The sequence below is a fragment of the Carassius gibelio genome, chromosome B9, assembly GCF_023724105.1.
Source record: "Carassius gibelio isolate Cgi1373 ecotype wild population from Czech Republic chromosome B9, carGib1.2-hapl.c, whole genome shotgun sequence".
Taxonomy (NCBI): Eukaryota; Metazoa; Chordata; class Actinopteri; order Cypriniformes; family Cyprinidae; genus Carassius; species Carassius gibelio.
The window spans coordinates 32,440,669-32,458,379 of record NC_068404.1 but is presented as its reverse complement, the minus strand read 5'-3'; the positions used below and the strand labels follow the sequence as shown (position 1 = coordinate 32,458,379).

At 37.6% G+C, this 17,711-nt stretch overlaps 2 protein-coding genes and 2 long non-coding RNA genes across 35 annotated transcripts in view; 2 read left to right on the top strand and 2 right to left on the bottom strand.

Moving 5' to 3' along the window:
- LOC127964937 (uncharacterized) overlaps positions 1-17,711 on the bottom strand; it is a 420,295-nt gene that overhangs the window by 234,812 nt on the left and 167,772 nt on the right. Inside the window, exon 2 of one of the 28 annotated variants that reach the window (XR_008155153.1) lies at positions 2,601-3,225. The exons of the other annotated variants lie outside the window; for them this stretch is intronic. The gene's annotated coding sequence lies outside the window, so the exon portion shown is untranslated. Of the gene's footprint in view, positions 1-2,600; positions 3,226-17,711 lie in introns of those variants that run through there. 28 annotated transcript variants of the gene reach the window in all.
- Positions 5,307-15,263, bottom strand: LOC127964929 (uncharacterized). The gene is made up of 13 exons (XM_052565477.1): positions 15,056-15,263; positions 14,810-14,903; positions 13,520-13,662; positions 13,100-13,174; positions 12,653-12,721; positions 12,501-12,554; positions 11,224-11,292; positions 10,687-10,740; positions 9,435-9,503; positions 9,278-9,331; positions 7,658-7,717; positions 7,349-7,563; positions 5,307-5,416 (listed from the first exon to the last, which is right to left on the bottom strand). The coding sequence occupies exons 1-13, from the start codon at positions 15,246-15,248 to the stop codon at positions 5,405-5,407; spliced, it is 1,161 nt and encodes a 386-aa protein (XP_052421437.1). The 5' UTR covers positions 15,249-15,263; the 3' UTR covers positions 5,307-5,404.
- LOC127964978 (uncharacterized) lies at positions 5,739-9,488 on the top strand. The gene is made up of 6 exons (XR_008155214.1): positions 5,739-6,283; positions 7,391-7,590; positions 7,679-7,719; positions 7,869-7,916; positions 8,141-8,200; positions 9,447-9,488. It is a non-coding gene; the product is annotated as an uncharacterized LOC127964978 (long non-coding RNA).
- On the top strand, positions 11,223-17,602 carry LOC127964953 (uncharacterized). 5 transcript variants are annotated; one of them, XR_008155179.1, is made up of 8 exons: positions 13,679-14,232; positions 14,838-14,921; positions 15,069-15,242; positions 15,460-15,552; positions 15,657-15,769; positions 15,851-16,011; positions 16,289-16,399; positions 16,761-17,602. It is a non-coding gene; the product is annotated as an uncharacterized LOC127964953 (long non-coding RNA). The 5 variants fall into 5 exon arrangements; XR_008155177.1 differs by lacking the exon at positions 13,679-14,232 and adding exons at positions 11,223-11,310; positions 12,665-12,739 and having other exon boundaries at positions 15,460-16,011; XR_008155178.1 differs by having other exon boundaries at positions 13,678-14,232; positions 15,460-15,769.

The following is a 17,711-nucleotide window of genomic DNA, read 5'->3' as shown; positions in this document are numbered from 1 at the left end:
TGCTCCAAAGTGCCGATCTGAATCAACGGAGTCGCGAACATGCTCCGAAGTGGCGATCTGAATCAACCGAGTCGCGAACAGGCTCCGAAGTGCCGATCTGAATCAAGCGAGTCGCGAACAGGCTCCGAAGTGCCGATCTGAATCAACGGAGTCGCGAACATGCTCCGAAGTGCCGATCTGAATCAACCGAGTCGCGAGTCGCGAACAGGCTCCGAAGTGCCGATCTGAATCAACAGATTGTTTGTGTATAGCACTTACACACTAATCCCCACAAGAATAAAGATGTTAAATACTCATCTGAGAAAACTATGTTGCATCATAATGAAAGGATGTGTGACGTACACTTTCTGTAAACTGAGCCAAACATTTTCACTGATTTAGGGTAGAGTAAGAATATTTACAGTATTGTGCAAGTTAGTTCATACTTGAATATAATTTTATATGCAATATTACCTTTTCTTTTCATTATCATCTTATCAATCAATCAATCAACTTTATTTATATAGTGCTTTAAACCAAATACATTGCGTCAAAGCACTGAGCAACATTCATTTGGAAAACAGTGTCTCAATAATGCAAAATGATAGTTAAAGGCAGTTCACCATTGAATTCAGTTATGTCATCTCTGTTCAGTTTAAATAGTGTCTGTGCATTTATTTGCAATCAAGTCAATGATATCGCTGTAGATAAAGTGACCCCAACTAAGCAAGCCAGAGGCGACAGCGGCAAGGAACCAAAACCCGATCGGTGACAGAATGGAGAAAAAAACCTTGGGAGAAACCAGGCTCAGTTGGGGGGCCAGTTCTCCTCTGACCAGACGAAACCAGGCTGCAGCAAAGTCAGATTGTGAAGAAGAATCATCTGTTTCCTGTGGTCTTGTCCTGGTGGTCCTCTGAGACAAGGTCTTTACAGGGGATCTGTATATGGGGCTCTAGTTGTCCTGGTCTCCGCTGTCTTTCAGGGCAGTAGAGGTCCTTTCTAGGTGCTGATCCACCATCATGTCTGGATTCGTACTGGATCCGGGTGGCTGCAGTGACACTCTGGTCTGGATACAGACTGGATCTGGTGGCCACGGTGACCTCGGAACAAGAGAGAAACAGACAAATATTAGCGTAGATGCCATTCTTCTAATGATGTAGAAGGTACACGTTATGTGAAGTGTTTCCGGTTCCGGTTTACCTTATTAATGCAGCCTAAAAAACCTTTAACGGATTTGGATATTAAAAGCATATTAGTATGTTATGTGTATGCCAGGTTAAAGAGATGGGTCTTCAATCTAGATTTAAACTGCAAGAGTGTGTCTGCCTCCCGAACAATGTTAGGTAGGTTATTCCAGAGTTTAGGCGCCAAATAGGAAAAGGACCTGCCACCCGCAGTTGATTTTGATATTCTAGGTATTATCAAATTGCCTGAGTTTTGAGAACGTAGCGGACGTAGAGGAGTATAATGTAAAAAGGAGGTCATTCAAATACTGAGGTGCTAAACCGTTCAGGGCTTTATAAGTAATAAGCAATATTTAAAAATCTATAGGATGTTTGATAGGGAGCCAGTGCAGCGATGACAGGACCGGGCTAATATGGTCATACTTCCTGGTTCCTGTAAGAACTCTTGCTGCTGCATTGTGGACTAGCTGTAGTTTGTTTACTAAGCGTGCAGAACAACCACCCAATAAAGCATTACAACAATCTAACCTTGAAGTCATAAATGCATGGATTAACATTTCTGCATTTGACATTGAGAGGATAGGCCGTAATTTAGATATATTTTTGAGATGGAAAAATGCAGTTTTACAAACGCTAGAAACGTGGCTTTCTAAGGAAAGATTGCGATCAAATAGCACACCTAGGTTCCTAACTGATGACAAAGAATTGACAGAGCAACCATCAAGTCTTAGACCGTGTTCTAGGTTATTGCAAGCAGAGTTTTTAGGTCGTATAATTAACACTTCTGTTTTTTCTGAATTTAGCAGTAAGAAATTACTCGTCATCCAATTTTTTATATCGACTATGCATTCCATTAGTTTTTCAAATTGGTGTGTTTCACTGGGCCGCGAAGAATTATAGAGCTGAGTATCATCAGCATAACAGTGAAAGCTAACACCATGTTTCCTGATGATATCTCCCAAGGGTAACATATAAAGTTTGAAGAGTAGCAGCCCTAGTACTGAGCCTTGAGGTACTCCATACTGCACTTGTGATCGATATGATACATCTTCATTCACTGCTACGAACTGATGGCGGTCATATAAGTACGATTTAAACCATGCTAGTGCACTTCCACTGATGCCAACAAAGTGTTCAAGTCTATGCAAAAGAATGCTGTGGTCAATTGTGTCAAACGCAGCACTAAGATCCAATAAAACTAATAGAGAGATACACCCACGATCAGATGATAAGAGCAGATCATTTGTAACTCTAAGGAGAGCAGTCTCAGTACTATGATACGGCTATATCCTGACTGGAAATCCTCACATATACCATTTTTCTCTAAGAAGGAACATAATTGTGAGGATACCACCTTTTCTAGTATCTTGGGCAGAAAAGGGAGATTCGAGATTGGTCTATAATTAACTAGTTCTTTGGGGTCAAGTTGTGGTTTTTTTATGAGAGGCTTAATAACAGCCAGTTTGAAAGTTTTGGGGACATATCCTAATGACAATGAGGAATTAATAATAGTCAAAAGAGGACCATTAACTTCTGGAAGCACCTCTTTTAGGAGCTTAGATGGTATAGGGTCTAACATACATGTTGTAGGTTTAGATGATTTAACAAGTTTATACAATTCTTCCTCTCCTATAGTAGAGAATGAGTGGAACTGTTCCTCAGGGGGTCTATAGTGCACTGTCTGATGTGATACTGTAGCTGACGGCTAAATGGTTGCAATTTTATCTCTAATAGTATCGATTTTAGAAGTAAAGTAGTTAATAAAGTCATTACTGCTGTGGTGTTGGGAAATGTCAACACTTGTTGAGGCTTTATTTTTAATTAATTTAGCCACTGTATTGAATAAATACCTGGGGTTATGTTTGTTTTCTTCTAAAAGAGAAGAAAAGTAATCAGATCTAGCAGTTTTTAATGCTTTTCTGTAGGATATGTTACTTTCCCGCCAAGCAATACGAAATACCTCTAGTTTTGTTTTCCTCCAGCTGCGCTCCATTTTTCGGGCTGCTCTCTTTAGGGTGCGAGTATGCTCATTATACCATGGTGTCAAACTGTTTTCCTTAACCTTCCTTAAGCGTAAAGGAGCAACTGTATTTAAAGTGCTAGAAAAGAGAGAGTCCATAGTTTCTGTTACATCATCAAGTTGTTCTGAGGTTTTGGATATGCTAAGGAATTTGGATACATCAGGAAGATAACTTAAAAAAGCAGTCTTTTGCGGTAGAAGTGATGGTTCTTCGATACTTGTAACAAGAAGTAGAATTTACAATTTTGGCTATATGAAGTTTGCACAGAACTAAATAATGATCTGAGATATCATCACTTGGCTGAATAATTTCAACACTATCAACATCAATTCCATGTGACAGTATTAAATCTAGAGTATGATTTCGACAATGAGTAGGTCCTGAAACATGTTGTCTAACACCAATAGAGTTCAGAATGTCTATAAATGCTGATCCCAATGCATCTTTTTCATTATCGACATGGATATTAAAATCACCAACTATTAAAACTTTATCTGCAGCCAGAACTAATTCGGATGTAAAATCAGCAAACTCTTTAATAAAGTCTGTATGGTGGCCTGGTGGCCTGTGTACAGTAGCCAGTACAAACATAACAGGGGATTTATCATTAACATTTGTTTCTCTGGATAATGTTATATGTAGCACCATTACTTCAAACCAGTTATACTTGAAGCCTGCCCTCTGAGAAATCCTGAAAACGTTGTTATAAATTGAAGCAACACCTCCACCTTTGCCTTTTAGACGTGGCTCGTGTTTATAACAGTAATCTTGGGGGGTGGACTCATTTCAAATAATGTAATCATCAGGTTTTAGCCAGGTTTCTGTCAAACAGAGCACATCTATATTATGATCAGTTATCATATTATTTACAAAAAGTGTTTTCGTAGAAAGGGATCTGATATTCAATAAGCCAAGCTTTATCATTTGTTTATCCATATTGCATTTGTTTTTTATTTGTTGAACCTCAATTAAATTATTAACCTTAACTTGGTTTGGACGTTTTTTGTATTTTCTAGTTCGGGGAACAGACACAGTCTCTACAGTGTGATATCTAGGTGAAAGAGTCTCTATGTGCTGAGAATTAGCTGACCTCTTAAAGAGTTCATGATCATTTCTGTTCAACTTTATTTGTCAGTTGATAAATCCATCCACAATTCATAAAACACAATACATGCAACTTCCTGTCATTGAAATCATTTAAAAATCAAAGCGACAGGTTAGAAAAAAAAAGCGTCTGGCCCAAATATTCAGTTATCACTAATGAACTGTTTGACAAACACTTCTTGCTTCGAAGTACATATCCGAATTTAAAAAAATAAATAAATCACAAACAGTCCCCAGAGTCTCAATCTGAATCAACGGAGCCGCGAACATGCTCCGAAGTGCCGATCTGAATCAACCGAGTCGCGAACATGCTCCGGAAGTGCCGATCTGAATCAACCGAGTCGCGAACAGGCTCCGAAGTGGCGATCTGAATCAAGCGAGTCGCGAGTCGCGAACAGGCTCCGAAGTGCCGATCTGAATCAACCGAGTCGCGAACAGGCTCCGAAGTGCCGATCTGAATCAACCGAGTCGCGAGTCGCGAACAGGCTCCGACCCAGATAGCACACGTACGTCGCGGAGACGTCTGTGCGATGTCGTCTTTTGCATCTGGCAGATGTATATTTTAGGGCGTTTGCTCATCTGGCATACGTCGCCGAGACGTCCCTGCCAGCTGTTAAGACGACGCCTAGTCTATGTATTCCAGACGTAAATAAATTAGAACGTCTAGGATCCGCTCTTTAAACGATGTTAATCAGATGTTCATACGTCTGCAAGATGTCTGATTGATGTAGGATAGACATCATTTTATCAAAACTTCCCCCTCCCATTATTTTAATAAAATACCTTTGCGATGTTTTAAATAATCCTCCCTCATGCACGTTACAATTACCAAACATAATAATTAATAAATAAACCACACGATCAACTAAAGAACATACATTTGTTGATTTTATTTATATATATAAAAAAAAAACAGGCAAAAAAAAAAAACATTTGATTTATACAAAACAAGATAACAGTTTATGCCAACAACAATACACTATTTGTAACATATATACAGGCATTCCAAAAAAAAAAAAAAAAACATAAATTAAATCCTCCCTGGGGCCAAGCGTAGGAAATCTTTAATAAATTTTTCCGCGTCTGCTTCGGTTGGAGACAGAAGGACGGGGTTCCTCATAGCTGAAGCTGTATGTTAAAAGAAACAATTACAAAAATGTAAAAAGATCGAGCAACCTGCTTTCACTTATATTGCAATGAACGTCAGATATTTTTTTTCTTTATCTGGTTCTTCTGAATAAATTGGACAAAGTTATCTAAATAGCATAAAGAACAAATAATATTAGCTGCTGGTTCGACGCCAACAGCCAAACAAGAAGAAGAAGCACGTGAACTATGCACGTGAGTTAGGGTGCATGCGTCAAAGCTCTTCCCGCGTTATTCAACTTAACCATGTGCCGTGCTGTGCAGAATACACGTCTAGATTAGTTGCAAGGGAGGATTTGCTTAAGGTACGTGTATATTTTAAAACTAATTGTTGTGTCAGCGATCGGTTTTATAATAGCTTCCAAATTAAGCTGTGTATGATGACTATCACCTGTTTGTTAATTAGCGAGTAACGTTAACGTTATACCATAAGTTGTTTCGCGTGCGTTTTGGTTGGGCAAATGGATTTCTAAAGGGGTTAACTGATGTTTTAAGTCTAATTTAAGTTTTTCACAAGTAATTTTTTCTAAATATTTTTGATAATGGCTGATGCCACGTCAGGTTATGTTTAACCAATTTGAAACCTGTTATACATTATTTTAGTTGTACTGACTAATGTTGTAATGACAGCTCCGCCATTAATTCTATTGCTTGTATTTGTACAACATTATTGAACTTGCCTACTAGGAGCGCTCCGATGTGTGATTTTCGGATGCCTCTCTTGTCTCCCCTCCCGCACCAGTTCAACTGTCGGGCGACGTCAGTGGAGAACACCTTGGAGCAAATCCTCCATACAGTTTTCTTCATGCTCGGCCCGCCACTGATGGATAATCTGTTCACCTTCAACAGGTACATTTTAAAGTAATATTTTAGCATTAAATTGACCTGTATTCTATACACATCCAATTAAAAGATTGGAACAATTAAGATTTTGTAATTTTTTTTGTTTTGTTTTGTTGAAAGAAGCCTCTCATGTTCACCAAAGATGCATTTATTTTATTGAAAATGCAGTATAATTTAATATTATGAAACTATTTATAGGAACTATATTTAAATATTTTAAAATATAACTTACTTTTGCGATGCAAAGCTGAATTTTCTCAGCAGGATATGATCAAATCTATATGCTGATTTGCTGCTCAAGGAACATTTATTATTATTATCAAAGGTGAAAATGGTTGTACTGCTTCAAGTTTTTGTGTAAACCATGGTGCACTGCTAGAACAGTGTTATATATTTTGCTGACTTGTGTACTTACATTATCCGATTCCCAAATGTTTCGAAGAATGTTTAAATCCAGAGAAATAAGCAATTTTAACTAGTGACACAAACCGTGTCCATATGTTTTAATAGACCGGTGATGACCACACAGAGTAGGATTATAATAGAACTTTCAAATACATCTAGTATGATACGCCAACATAACATCTGATTTTAACCACTGCAAATCAGCGTTATTTCTAATTTTCAAAGATTCCTCTAAAAAATAATTAATTATGGTTTCCATAAAATATGAGTAGCAAAAACTGGTTTTGATGATAATTGACACTGATAAGATGAACCATTATTAATAACTGCCATTAATAATTGCTATTAGCTGATCAGCATATTCTAATGATTTTCGAAGGGTCATGTGACACTGGAGGCTGGATTAATGAGTATATAAAAATATTTTAAAATAGCTTATTATTGGAATGTTTCAGAGTATTACTGTTTCTGTTATATTTTTCATAAATTTTATACATTAGCAAGTAAATGCAGTGCGCATTAGAGATTTCTTTCAGCAACATTTCAACTTAATCATTCCATGCTTTTGACTGGTAGTGTGTAAACATGCACACACATGTTAGCACACAAACAGTTTGTTTACATTTTGTTAGTAGTTGTAGGTTTGACGGTTTCAGTGACTCTTACCATTCTCTGCATAAACCCTCTGTCTACCAATCTTTGTTCCAGCCTATCTAGGTCTGCAGTAGATGCTAGAGGAAAGACACCACCCTCTTCCTCTTCAGCCATCTGCATTTGGGGTACAACACGCCTGTTCCCCACTAGAGACTGGACCAGTAAAGTCAGATGGTTGATCTTCATGTCCATTTTCTCTAGTGTTTCCAGAATTGTCCTTTCTACAGCTGCAATACATAAGATAATTTAACTTGGTATGTAGCTTTGATGAATGAAATGATGCATTTTGCAACTTATTTAACAACTTAATAAATAACGTACGTGTACATTGATTTGTTACAGTACTCAAGACTGGATTTTCCTGTCTCCCACCAGAAGTACCTGTAAGTATAAATTTACAGTAAGGTTTTAAATGTTAGATGTAGTGTTACATGCATCTGCCTTGATGTTATCAAAAGAATGTCACATTATTTAGGGTAAAATGTTTACCATTTTCAAAAGAAATTTATCCTGACCCTTATATGCATTTCAGTGTTTTCTGGTTTGCTAAAGAGCCTCACTGGAGCTCAAAATGGAGTTGGTAAGTAAAAACTTAAAGTAAGCTAATGTTGATGGTTTTAACATCAATAATAATAAAAAAAAATGGGTAACTGGGTAATGGGTAAAACACAATAGCCCTAGGACGGCGGGCTAGCGATTTTGCGAGCTCTGGGAATGTTTTATGTTGTCCATATCTTAGTTTGATTTGTTCTTGTGCACAGTTACATTAAACCTTAAAGTTAAGATAATCTTTGTCTTGTGTAGCCAGGCCTTCAGGCTGACAACAGAAGGTCTGAACCCCTTTGATTGGCCAAGGACTACCAGGTAAAGCAACCAATGACGATTCATTGTGTGTAGCATCATCTTTAGGGGCATGCAGATGAAAAGTTGATGCCACTCCAGTAACTGACTTAGTTTAGTTTATCATGGTACGCACTTATTGTCAAAGTTATAAATAGGGCTGGGTATAGAGTTTGATACTTTTTAGGCACCAACCGAAATGCCACGATACCATCGAGTATCGATAAAACGTCTTGTCATTCGATACCAAACTTCGATACTTAAGGGGTTAATCTTGTCAACATCAGTGAGCCAATAAGCCTGCAGCACTAGGTGTGTTCGACAAGAAGCGGCAACGCGCAGATCGATTGGTGTTGACATCCGCGAGAGCAATTCAAAAACCTAAAAAGCAGTCTGCTCTAACTCTCTTGGTCCTGCAAGGAGCTGCGTCAAATCGAACACACCTACTTGTTTACACCGTTTACACTCCGAGAGATGTGGCTCACATGTAAGGCTGTAGCGTGAAAGTGTCCCAACCCCCTTATATAACCTAAAAATTAATTGGAATTTAATACTTTGGGTTTCGTTAAATTAAACCTACAATATAGTAATGTACAACTAACTGGACTCCCTGTGTAATTTATGGCACTAGCTGAAATGTTTTATCCATTAAATAATTTTGGTTATAGTTCATTTAAGAGAGACCAAATTTGTTCAGTCAACCACTGTTTACTAAAGAAAGCAATTTTGATTATTTTTTTCTCCTGCTATACTAAAATCATACCTACCATGACTTCAAAACCAATGGTATGTACCAAATAATTATTTATTTATTTTTTTGGTGTAACTTCATTTAAATTATTTTTGGAATGTAATTAAAATAAACAATAATGCTGTCATGTCCTATTATACCCTAAATTTTTATATAACATTAAATCCATAACAATATTTAATATGATTTGAAATGGTGTGCAGTTTGATTTAGTTCAATTCTACTAAAACGTGCAGATTATTGTACTTTCAGAACAAACTGCTTCCTGTGAATGTTGCAGTCCATCATGTCTGTATTCCTGAACATTGTTCAAGTTATCAGACATTGTGTTTTTCCCCTTCTTAACTTACTCAGTGTTCTTCCTTGGTGGGCCCCTGAGGGTCTCAGGACAGAAAAGGTGTGCTCTATGGATTAAACAGATCATGCATCTTATATTATCTGGTTTTAAATGCTGTAAATTAAGTTTTTCTCATTTTCATCTCCTTATGCTAATTAATGCTCTTGTACCTTGTGTGTCAGGTGGATGAGCACTCCAGCCGTCACCATGATGGTCTGCCTGAGAGACGCCCACTGGAGCTGAGAAAGATGGACTTGGTGAGATTTGCTTGTTACTCAGACAAGTAAATGCACATTAAAATTCTAGCTAATTGAATTTCAGAAAATAATAAAAACAAAGAAAAATATGAATTCAAATCTATTTTTAAAGTAAAATCATGGCATCAATGCCATCCAGAAGAAAATAAGTCAGTAAATGGTAACATGTACACAATCAGTCAAAGCTTTTTGAACAGTAAGATTTTTAATGTTTTAAAGAATTCTTATTTTCACCAAGCTTGCATTTATTTGATCCAAAATACAGTAAAAGCACTATTACTGTGAAACACATTTTTGCTATTTAAAAAAAAAACTGCTTTATACAATAGTAGGGGTAGAGATCTTTAGTCACCTTACTATCCGTTCCGATTCTGGGAGTCACGATCCGATTCCAGAACGACTCTTGATCTACTTTTCCCACCTTATTAATTAGTTTACCAACTTGAGAATCTTAAAATCCTTTAAATATATAAAATATTTAAATATTCTTACATAAGTAATTTTACAAATTGAAAAAAATAACTAAAACAGTTGTATGTAAAGAATTGTAACCTAATATAACATAACTAACTAGCATTCATTATAGTATATTTATCTGTCTAAATCATCTTGTCTCACTTACAGATTTGACTGGTAAATGATGAAGAATGATAGCCTTTTGTATTGAATTGCATTGCATATCAGGGATGACAGATTGATAAAAAGACATGCTATTTGTGACTAGATGTAACTTTTGATACTTTCCAGTTAAAGTGTCTCTCTGATTGATTTAGCCCTATCAGTACAGCTCCCATGAAAAATATCACCATATCACCCAGCCCTACTAGGTTATTAAAAAGCTCACTTTTCACAGTGTATGCTCCTAAACCAGGGGTGGCGAATGTTGGTCCTGGAGAGCCGCAGCCCTGCAGAGTTTTGGTTCAACCCTAATTAAGCACACCTGAACAAGCTAATGAAGGTCTGAAGGGTTACTAGAAATTTACAGGAAGGTTAGTTTTAATTAGGATTGGAGCAGAACTCTGCTGCGGCTCTCCAGGACCATAGTTAGCCACACCTGTCCTAAACCCTTCTTACCCAGCTATTCATGGTAGATATCCATTTTATCATGTGTTCATTTGTGTCATTTCAGATTACAACACCTTTATAGTGATTAAATGTAACTTACTCGGTGTTCTTCCTTGGTAGTCACCTGAGGGTCTCAGGACAGTAAAGGTGTGCTCTACGGATTAAACACAAAATATTATTCCGTTTTAGATTGTGTGAAGGGCTGTGAATGCTGCGGTCACAAGACTTTGAGCTTGCAAAGTTTCCTTGGACGCTGCAACAATTGTGATATGATGTCATGCTCTGCAGTGTTGTTTTAAAAACTAAAAAAAAACTTAAATTCAACACACAACGCATAATAATACATTTAAAATGTAAAAACACACAATCTACTCCACTTTCCTGCAGCGCTGCAGTTTTACATACATGTTCTTTTAATTCAGCTATTATGCTGTGATGTATCAAACTGCTATTGGTCATACAGTTTCACGTGATGTGAATTCGCAGGTCAAGAGTTCAGCAAGCTTGAACTTTAAAATGCAGCGAAATGCGAACCTTTTCACAAAAGCTTGCGCTTCCGGTTTGATGCATTCGCATCCATATTAATGGAAGTCAATGGAAAGAATATTAATCTTTATTCTATTTAATGTTCTTTTACCTTGTGTGTCAGGTGGATGAGCACTCCAGCTGTCACCATGATGGTCTGCCTGAGAGATGCCCACTGGAGCTGAGAAAGATGGAGTGGGTGAGATTTGCTTGTTACATTTTGCAAATTAACAAACTAAGGCCTGCAACACACTCAGCAGCCAGAATTCCGTTTTATAAATTTTTGGGGTCTAAAATCATGAGCCATGTGAAATCATGCAGATCAGTATAAGAAAATTTGAGGGGAGTGGGGTTGGTGGTCATGATGTTCGAAATCCAGGGTTTTTCCTGGGTCAAAAATGGTCTTCGGTTGTGGCTGACGGTCATCCACACAGTAAAAAGAACTCTATCCACGTGATTTGCAAAATACTACAATACATTTTAAATAAATGCAGTGAATTTTGCTTATTCTATTAATTAATGAAATATAAAAATAATCACTGTCAAGTAGGGCTGGAACAGAATATTCGATTATTTGAATATTCGTTTGGTGGGTTGGCATTCGATTTTCAATTTTGAGACTCGAATATTCTTTTTCATTCAACCTTGAATATGAATTGAGTGAATGTCATGATCAACGTGAGGCGTGCCGCTTCTAGCTCCAGGGTTCGTACAAGGTGCTTAAAGTGCTTGAAGTACTTGAATTTCACTTTTTGAAATTTAAGTCCTGGAAAACCCTTGAAAACAACCATATTTTTGAGAGGGTACTTGAAAAATACTTGGATTTTTAAAGGGCAGTATATAAGAAATAAGTGTTGAATTAACGGGGAAGTCATGGCCTAGTGGTTAAAGAGGCTGACTCCTAACCCTAAGGTTGTGGGTTCGAGACTCGGGCCGGCAACACCACGACTGAGGTGCCCTTGAGCAAGGCACCGAACCCCCAGCTGCTCCCCGGGCGCCGCAGCATAAATGATGAACACTGCTCCGGGTGTGTGTTCACAGTGTGTGTGTGTACTCTGGATGGGTTAAATGCAGAGCACGAATTCTGAGTATGGGTCACCATACTTGGCTGTATGTCATGTCACTTCACTTCATTCTTTTTTTCAGTTGGTGCAATTCAACATGCTTTTTTGTTTCAAAGACATTTGTCATTCATTTTTTTCCATATGTGTGTGTGTGTGTGTGTGTGTGTATTTATTTATTTTTATGTGCAGCCTCAGTACATTGTATCGTTAGACACTTGATCGATGTATCTATCCATATCGATGGGTCCTTAATAACTTTGCAGTTATTTTGCAACTATTATTCACAAAAAAAGATCAAGCACAGATTTATGTGCAATTAACTTACTCTGGGCTCTTCCTAGGTGGTCCTCTGAGGGTCTCAGGACAGCAAAGTTGTGCTCTAAGGATTGAACACAAAATGTTGTTCAGTTTTTAAGATTTATTTAAATGCTGTGAATATGTTTCAGATTTCCTTTATCCATGATTATGGTCTTTTACCTTGTGTGTTAGGTTGATCAACACACCAGCCTTCTCCGTCATGGTCTGCCTGAGACATACGCAGTGGAGCTGAGAAAGGTGGAGTAGGTAAGTTGAATCAAGCAGTTTAAGTCGGTTTACAATGGTTCATAATCTTAAAGGGACAGTTGCTTACAAATAAAAAATGTTTATTGTATAAAGTGATTATGACTCTTCAGAAGATTGGAATTAAACCACTCATATTGTATCCGTTATTTCTACAATCTCTGTATGGACTATGGAAATGTAGGAACAGAAATCCCTGTGTTCATTGAAGACATTTTTATTTGTGTTTTGAAAATAAAGTTTGTGGGTTTAGAATGACATGAGTATTCACAGAGGTTTCTATGAATGAACTAACCCGTTAATTGCATCAAATGCTGATCTTCCTTTATCTTTCCAGCTAGCCAAATACAACTAATTATTTACCTTGAAAGCTGGGGAGACTCTCACACCAGTTCTGCTGTTGGTCTTCCATGTCCCTTTGTTGCTGATTGACAAATGCTGTTGACAATTGGGGGGGGGGGGGGGGGTTTCACTTTTGGTGTTCTGGCTGTTATGCACCTTTAATCTTACTTATTTCATACTGGGTCATTCTGTGTCAGATCAGCCAAATTTCAGAAACTTCCCTGAATCAAATTTGATATTTTTGATAAATCTTAATTTTGACCCCCCTCTAAAAAATCATGGATTACACAGTAGATATAAATCCATGATATTCATTTTTTATTTTTCAACAGGGAACCAAAAAATATATATATATATTTTACTTTCAACCTCTGGTTGAGTCAACATGGAATGTGTACTTTTATTTATAGTATTCATTTTTTTATTATTATTTTTCATTACCTTTTTTGTTGCGTTTTGGAATTGCTGGAGGTTTTGGTGCAGGTGGAACACTTGCTTTGTTTGCAGCTTTTCTTTTTTTAATGGGTGGTTGATCTGCTGCCTCTTCATCTGACGAGTAGATATGATCGGTACTTGTTTTCTTTCTAGGAAAACAAAGATAAAATAACAACTGCACACATTCATTGCCTCTTTGTGTTATGTAGCTCATAGAAATGTGCTCAATAAATGTTGTGCTTTATTTCTCCTTAAAGGGTTAGTTCGCCCAGAAAATAGAATTCTATCATTAATTACTCACCCTCATGTCGTTCCAAACCCCTAAGAACTTCGTTTCATCTTCAGAACACAAGTTAAGATATTTTAGATGAAATCCAAGAGCACTATAGTGGTTCAGCTTTAATTATGAAGTGACGATAATACTTTCAACAATTAATTTTTTTCTGTGTCAGTCTCTGACATGCATTCACGAGAAGTGCTGATGCAGGAGACAGCATTTTGACAGAGACCCGAATGCGCTATTTTAACAATGACTTTAATACCTTTCTGTGGTGGTAGTGGCATTGATGTCTATGGGGTATTTCATCAGTAATATCTTCATTTGTGTTCCAAAGATGAACGAAGGTCTTGTTGGTTTGGAATGACTGTACCAGTCACACTGAAGCTCCTATTCAATAACTTATACCATGGTCTGTCTGGATATTCTGATTGGCTGGCAGGTATGTATTAAAACAGTTTATACTATGGGGCCGTTGAATGCTTGAATCTGATTGGCTGACAAATGTTCTGAGGTGTGCAATTATTTTCTGGGAAATGCACGGCGAACGTAGTTCCAGGCAGCTGAAAAATAGTGAAAAATAAAAATAATAGAAAAATACTGCATATCTGAGGTGTAACGCATCACAACCTCGGGTGTGCATTATTTTTCTAATAATTCAACTGCCTGTCGTCAATTATTCCTTAATGCACAGGTAGTTCCAAGTCAGTTTATATCACCGTTCTGTATTAATGCGCTGATTTCATTGACTTTCAGGAGCATAGAAACTTGTTTTTAATGCTGTCCTGTGATTTTTATTAATAAAATAGCTTAGATACTGGATTAGGGTAAGGGATAAGCTAGCTGTGCATTAAACGATTCTAATGCACAACGTGGAGGCAAAAAAACACTCGACGTTAAGTGCATTAAAATCGTTTGCCTATCCCTTACTTAAATTTTAAAGATAGATGACATATGAAGGCAAATGATGCTATTTTCATTTGACAAACCATTTCTTTTGTCTTTTTGTGAGGACTTACTTGGCAATCCTTTTTCCTGTAATTTCAGGTTCTGAGTTTATGTCAGAAGTGTAGCTGGCCTTCTTCCAGTTGTTGGCTACATTCTGAAAAGATGCTGGAAAAAGAAATGCAGGTATGGCCTTTATTAAAGCTATGTGAGATCATGTTTTACAGTGTGGATAAATGATGTGCAAACATTCTGAAAAATGAAATACAGGTCTACTCTGGGCAAGATCATGTTTAATTTACAGCATCATTTACTCTTACCTGACTCATGCAGGATTCTTGCTCTGTGTCGGGTCCACCCTTTCTCTGGCTGTGGTGCCTCCATTGTCCTAACACTCTTCAGCAACCTGTCAAGGTCTTTATATGGTGGCCACCAGGAGTAGCCATCTGCATACCAGGACTTGGCAGCTGGTCCAGTCGTCCCTTCTCCCTCAAACTCCACGATTAGGTACATTTTTTTTTTCTTTCTTTTTTTTTTTTTTTGCAAGTCTGAAACCCATATTGTTTATTAACTGATTAATTTTCAACAATGTAACTGAAATGCATGAACTATGAAACAAAAAGTGCTGATAAAGAATTACTCCGTATGTAAAAGAGGAATTGAAACGAATTGATTGTGATAGGGGACAAGAAAAATTTTGCTCTCTATTTCCTCAAACTTGCAGAAATCAACTGTTGTTGAGAGGTCATCCACTAAATGAATGCCAAGTGTAGAGGATGGCAGTGGATAGTCAAACAAGGATTCCTGGTGGTTGAAGGTATTGTAAGCAACATAAATTTCATCCCTGAATGAAATGATGTTTTGCAGCTTAGCAACTTTGCCGGCAATGCAAACGTGACTGTTTGCCTGATCCAATTTCAGAGTGTGTTGGCTTGTTCTCAACTCTTTATATTGTGTCACCTCATGGAAGGATGCAGGATGCAGGAAGAGGACCAGTCGCATGTGGTTTTTTTGAGCAGATGTGGCCTGGTTTTGTGAGTTTTTTTGCAGCATCTTTGCATTTCTGAGAGTCTTTTTACTATTTGACTGAGTGGGCATGTTGGTTTCCTCCGAAGTCTTTTGAGTTTGTTTAGGTGATTCTCATACTTGAAAGCACTGAAGTTGTCAAGGACACCATGCTTTTTCGCATCATCTGCAAGATGTACAAGACAGTGTGCATTGTAGGACAAGAATTGTGGACCATACAGTTGACCAAAGTGAGAGACAACGAGCACCAGTAAGTCATTGGCATAATCACAGTATTCTTCAATCAAACTGTTGTTGCACAGGATGAAGATTCCCTCAAAAAGTAGCAAGAAATTTCTGTATACCTGTGTGTTAAGGAGATCTTTCATCATGACAGGTCCGATATACAGTAAAAACTGCCTAAACTCTGTTGTCTTCCACCTATCAATTTCTCTCAGTGCCCTTGGTTTCATTGCAAACTCCATGGGCACATTTCTCCGAGCATTTAACAGTCTTTCTGACAATGTGTTTATTTGAAATCCTGACAGCCTACAAGTCAGAGGACCCATCTTCAGCCACAAGAGAAGAAGCCATCTCATGATGGTGCATGTAGTCGAGGGGGAAACCAGAGACCATGTTTAGGGATGTTTCTTCAAGAGGTGATGGACCGTGATGATGATCAGCATCTGTCTTGTTTCTGAAACTCTCATTAGTTCTTAAAGGCATGTCAATTCTTGGAAATGTCATTCTATTTTCTAGGTACAAACCATCCTGTGTGCATTTTTCACATCCATGATAGCCTGTGTGACCTTTAACATTTTTCAGGAATGCACGGGCAGGTGCATCACAGACCATCGAAGAGAGTAGTAAAGTTAACATCACTCCTTCAAATTCAAATACTTTAGCTAATTCATTTACTTCAGAGATGAATTCTTGAAGGTACTCTGCTAGGGATGTAGGTTTACTTGTGCCACAAAATAAACCTATTGTCACTGGTTCCTCTTGTTTGATGTTTTGCAGTGTCCCTAGGATGGGCCAGAACTGTGATGCTGAGCTCTTATAAAGTGGCAAACCATCAACGCTGACCTGAAGCTCCGGCGTGTGAATGTTGTGCAGAATGTCAACATTCTGATGTAGCACCTCTGCAATTGAATTAGGCACTCCGAAATGGTAATACTGGCCACCAGCCTTGTCTTGTATTTCAGGGTTCAAACGCACAGTTCTTAGCAATATCCTCGAGTCTTTTGGCAGATTTAAACTGTGTAGCCGTAGAATGTTGAGCAATGAATTCAATGCCACGTGTGATTTTGTGTTCAGTAGCCCAGGATGCCAAATCATCATTTAATGAATTTGGATCTGATTCTGTGTCTGATTCACTGTCATCAGGAACACTTCTGACATCTCATCAACATGAGAGAGACAGTCCATTAATGTATCTTCATCATCATTTTGACCTTGAACGGTTTTACTGTGCATCCAACCCAATTCTTTCCCCCAAGTTGTTGCCTGTATTGTCTGCAGTTGCTGATCCACCTTGTCCTTTGCTTTCCGTCTCAGTGTCCAATAGGATGGTTCATTTGAAGCCATAGTATTAAGACCTTAATACAAACAAACCTATTTTTTTGTTGTTTGTTTACTGGCCTACCAAGTCATATGCATTAACATAATGTACATACCTTTAGTTGGTTGACGGATGGTAATGGATAACTTTCTGTAGTCAAATTAAACAAAGGACATAGTTAAATGCTGAAATTTAAAATGACTACATAAATATACTATTACATATCTAAATTTTAATCAGAGATTGACAGTCTTCTGTAATTGAGGTTTAAACATAGATTAAATTCTCTTTTCATCACAGTGTTCTTTTAAAAACATCAGTTGCACCTAAGAGATCTGTTCACATATAATTATACATTTACACAGACAAAAGTTCTGTACTGGTTAGATTTTCATGTGTTTGAAAGAAAT

Excerpts from the sequence above, each read along its gene's own strand:
- LOC127964929 (XM_052565477.1), bottom strand. The coding sequence starts at position 15,248 with ATGTACCTAATCGTGGAGTTTGAGGGAGAAGGGACGACTGGACCAGCT. Across the intron at positions 9,504-10,686 it reads CTACCAAGGAAGAACACCGA|CTCCAGTGGGCGTCTCTCAG; the intron begins GTAAGTTACATT and ends CATCTTTCTCAG. Across the intron at positions 7,718-9,277 it reads CCACCAAGGAAGAACACTGA|GTACTTCTGGTGGGAGACAG; the intron begins GTAAGTTAAGAA and ends TTATACTTACAG.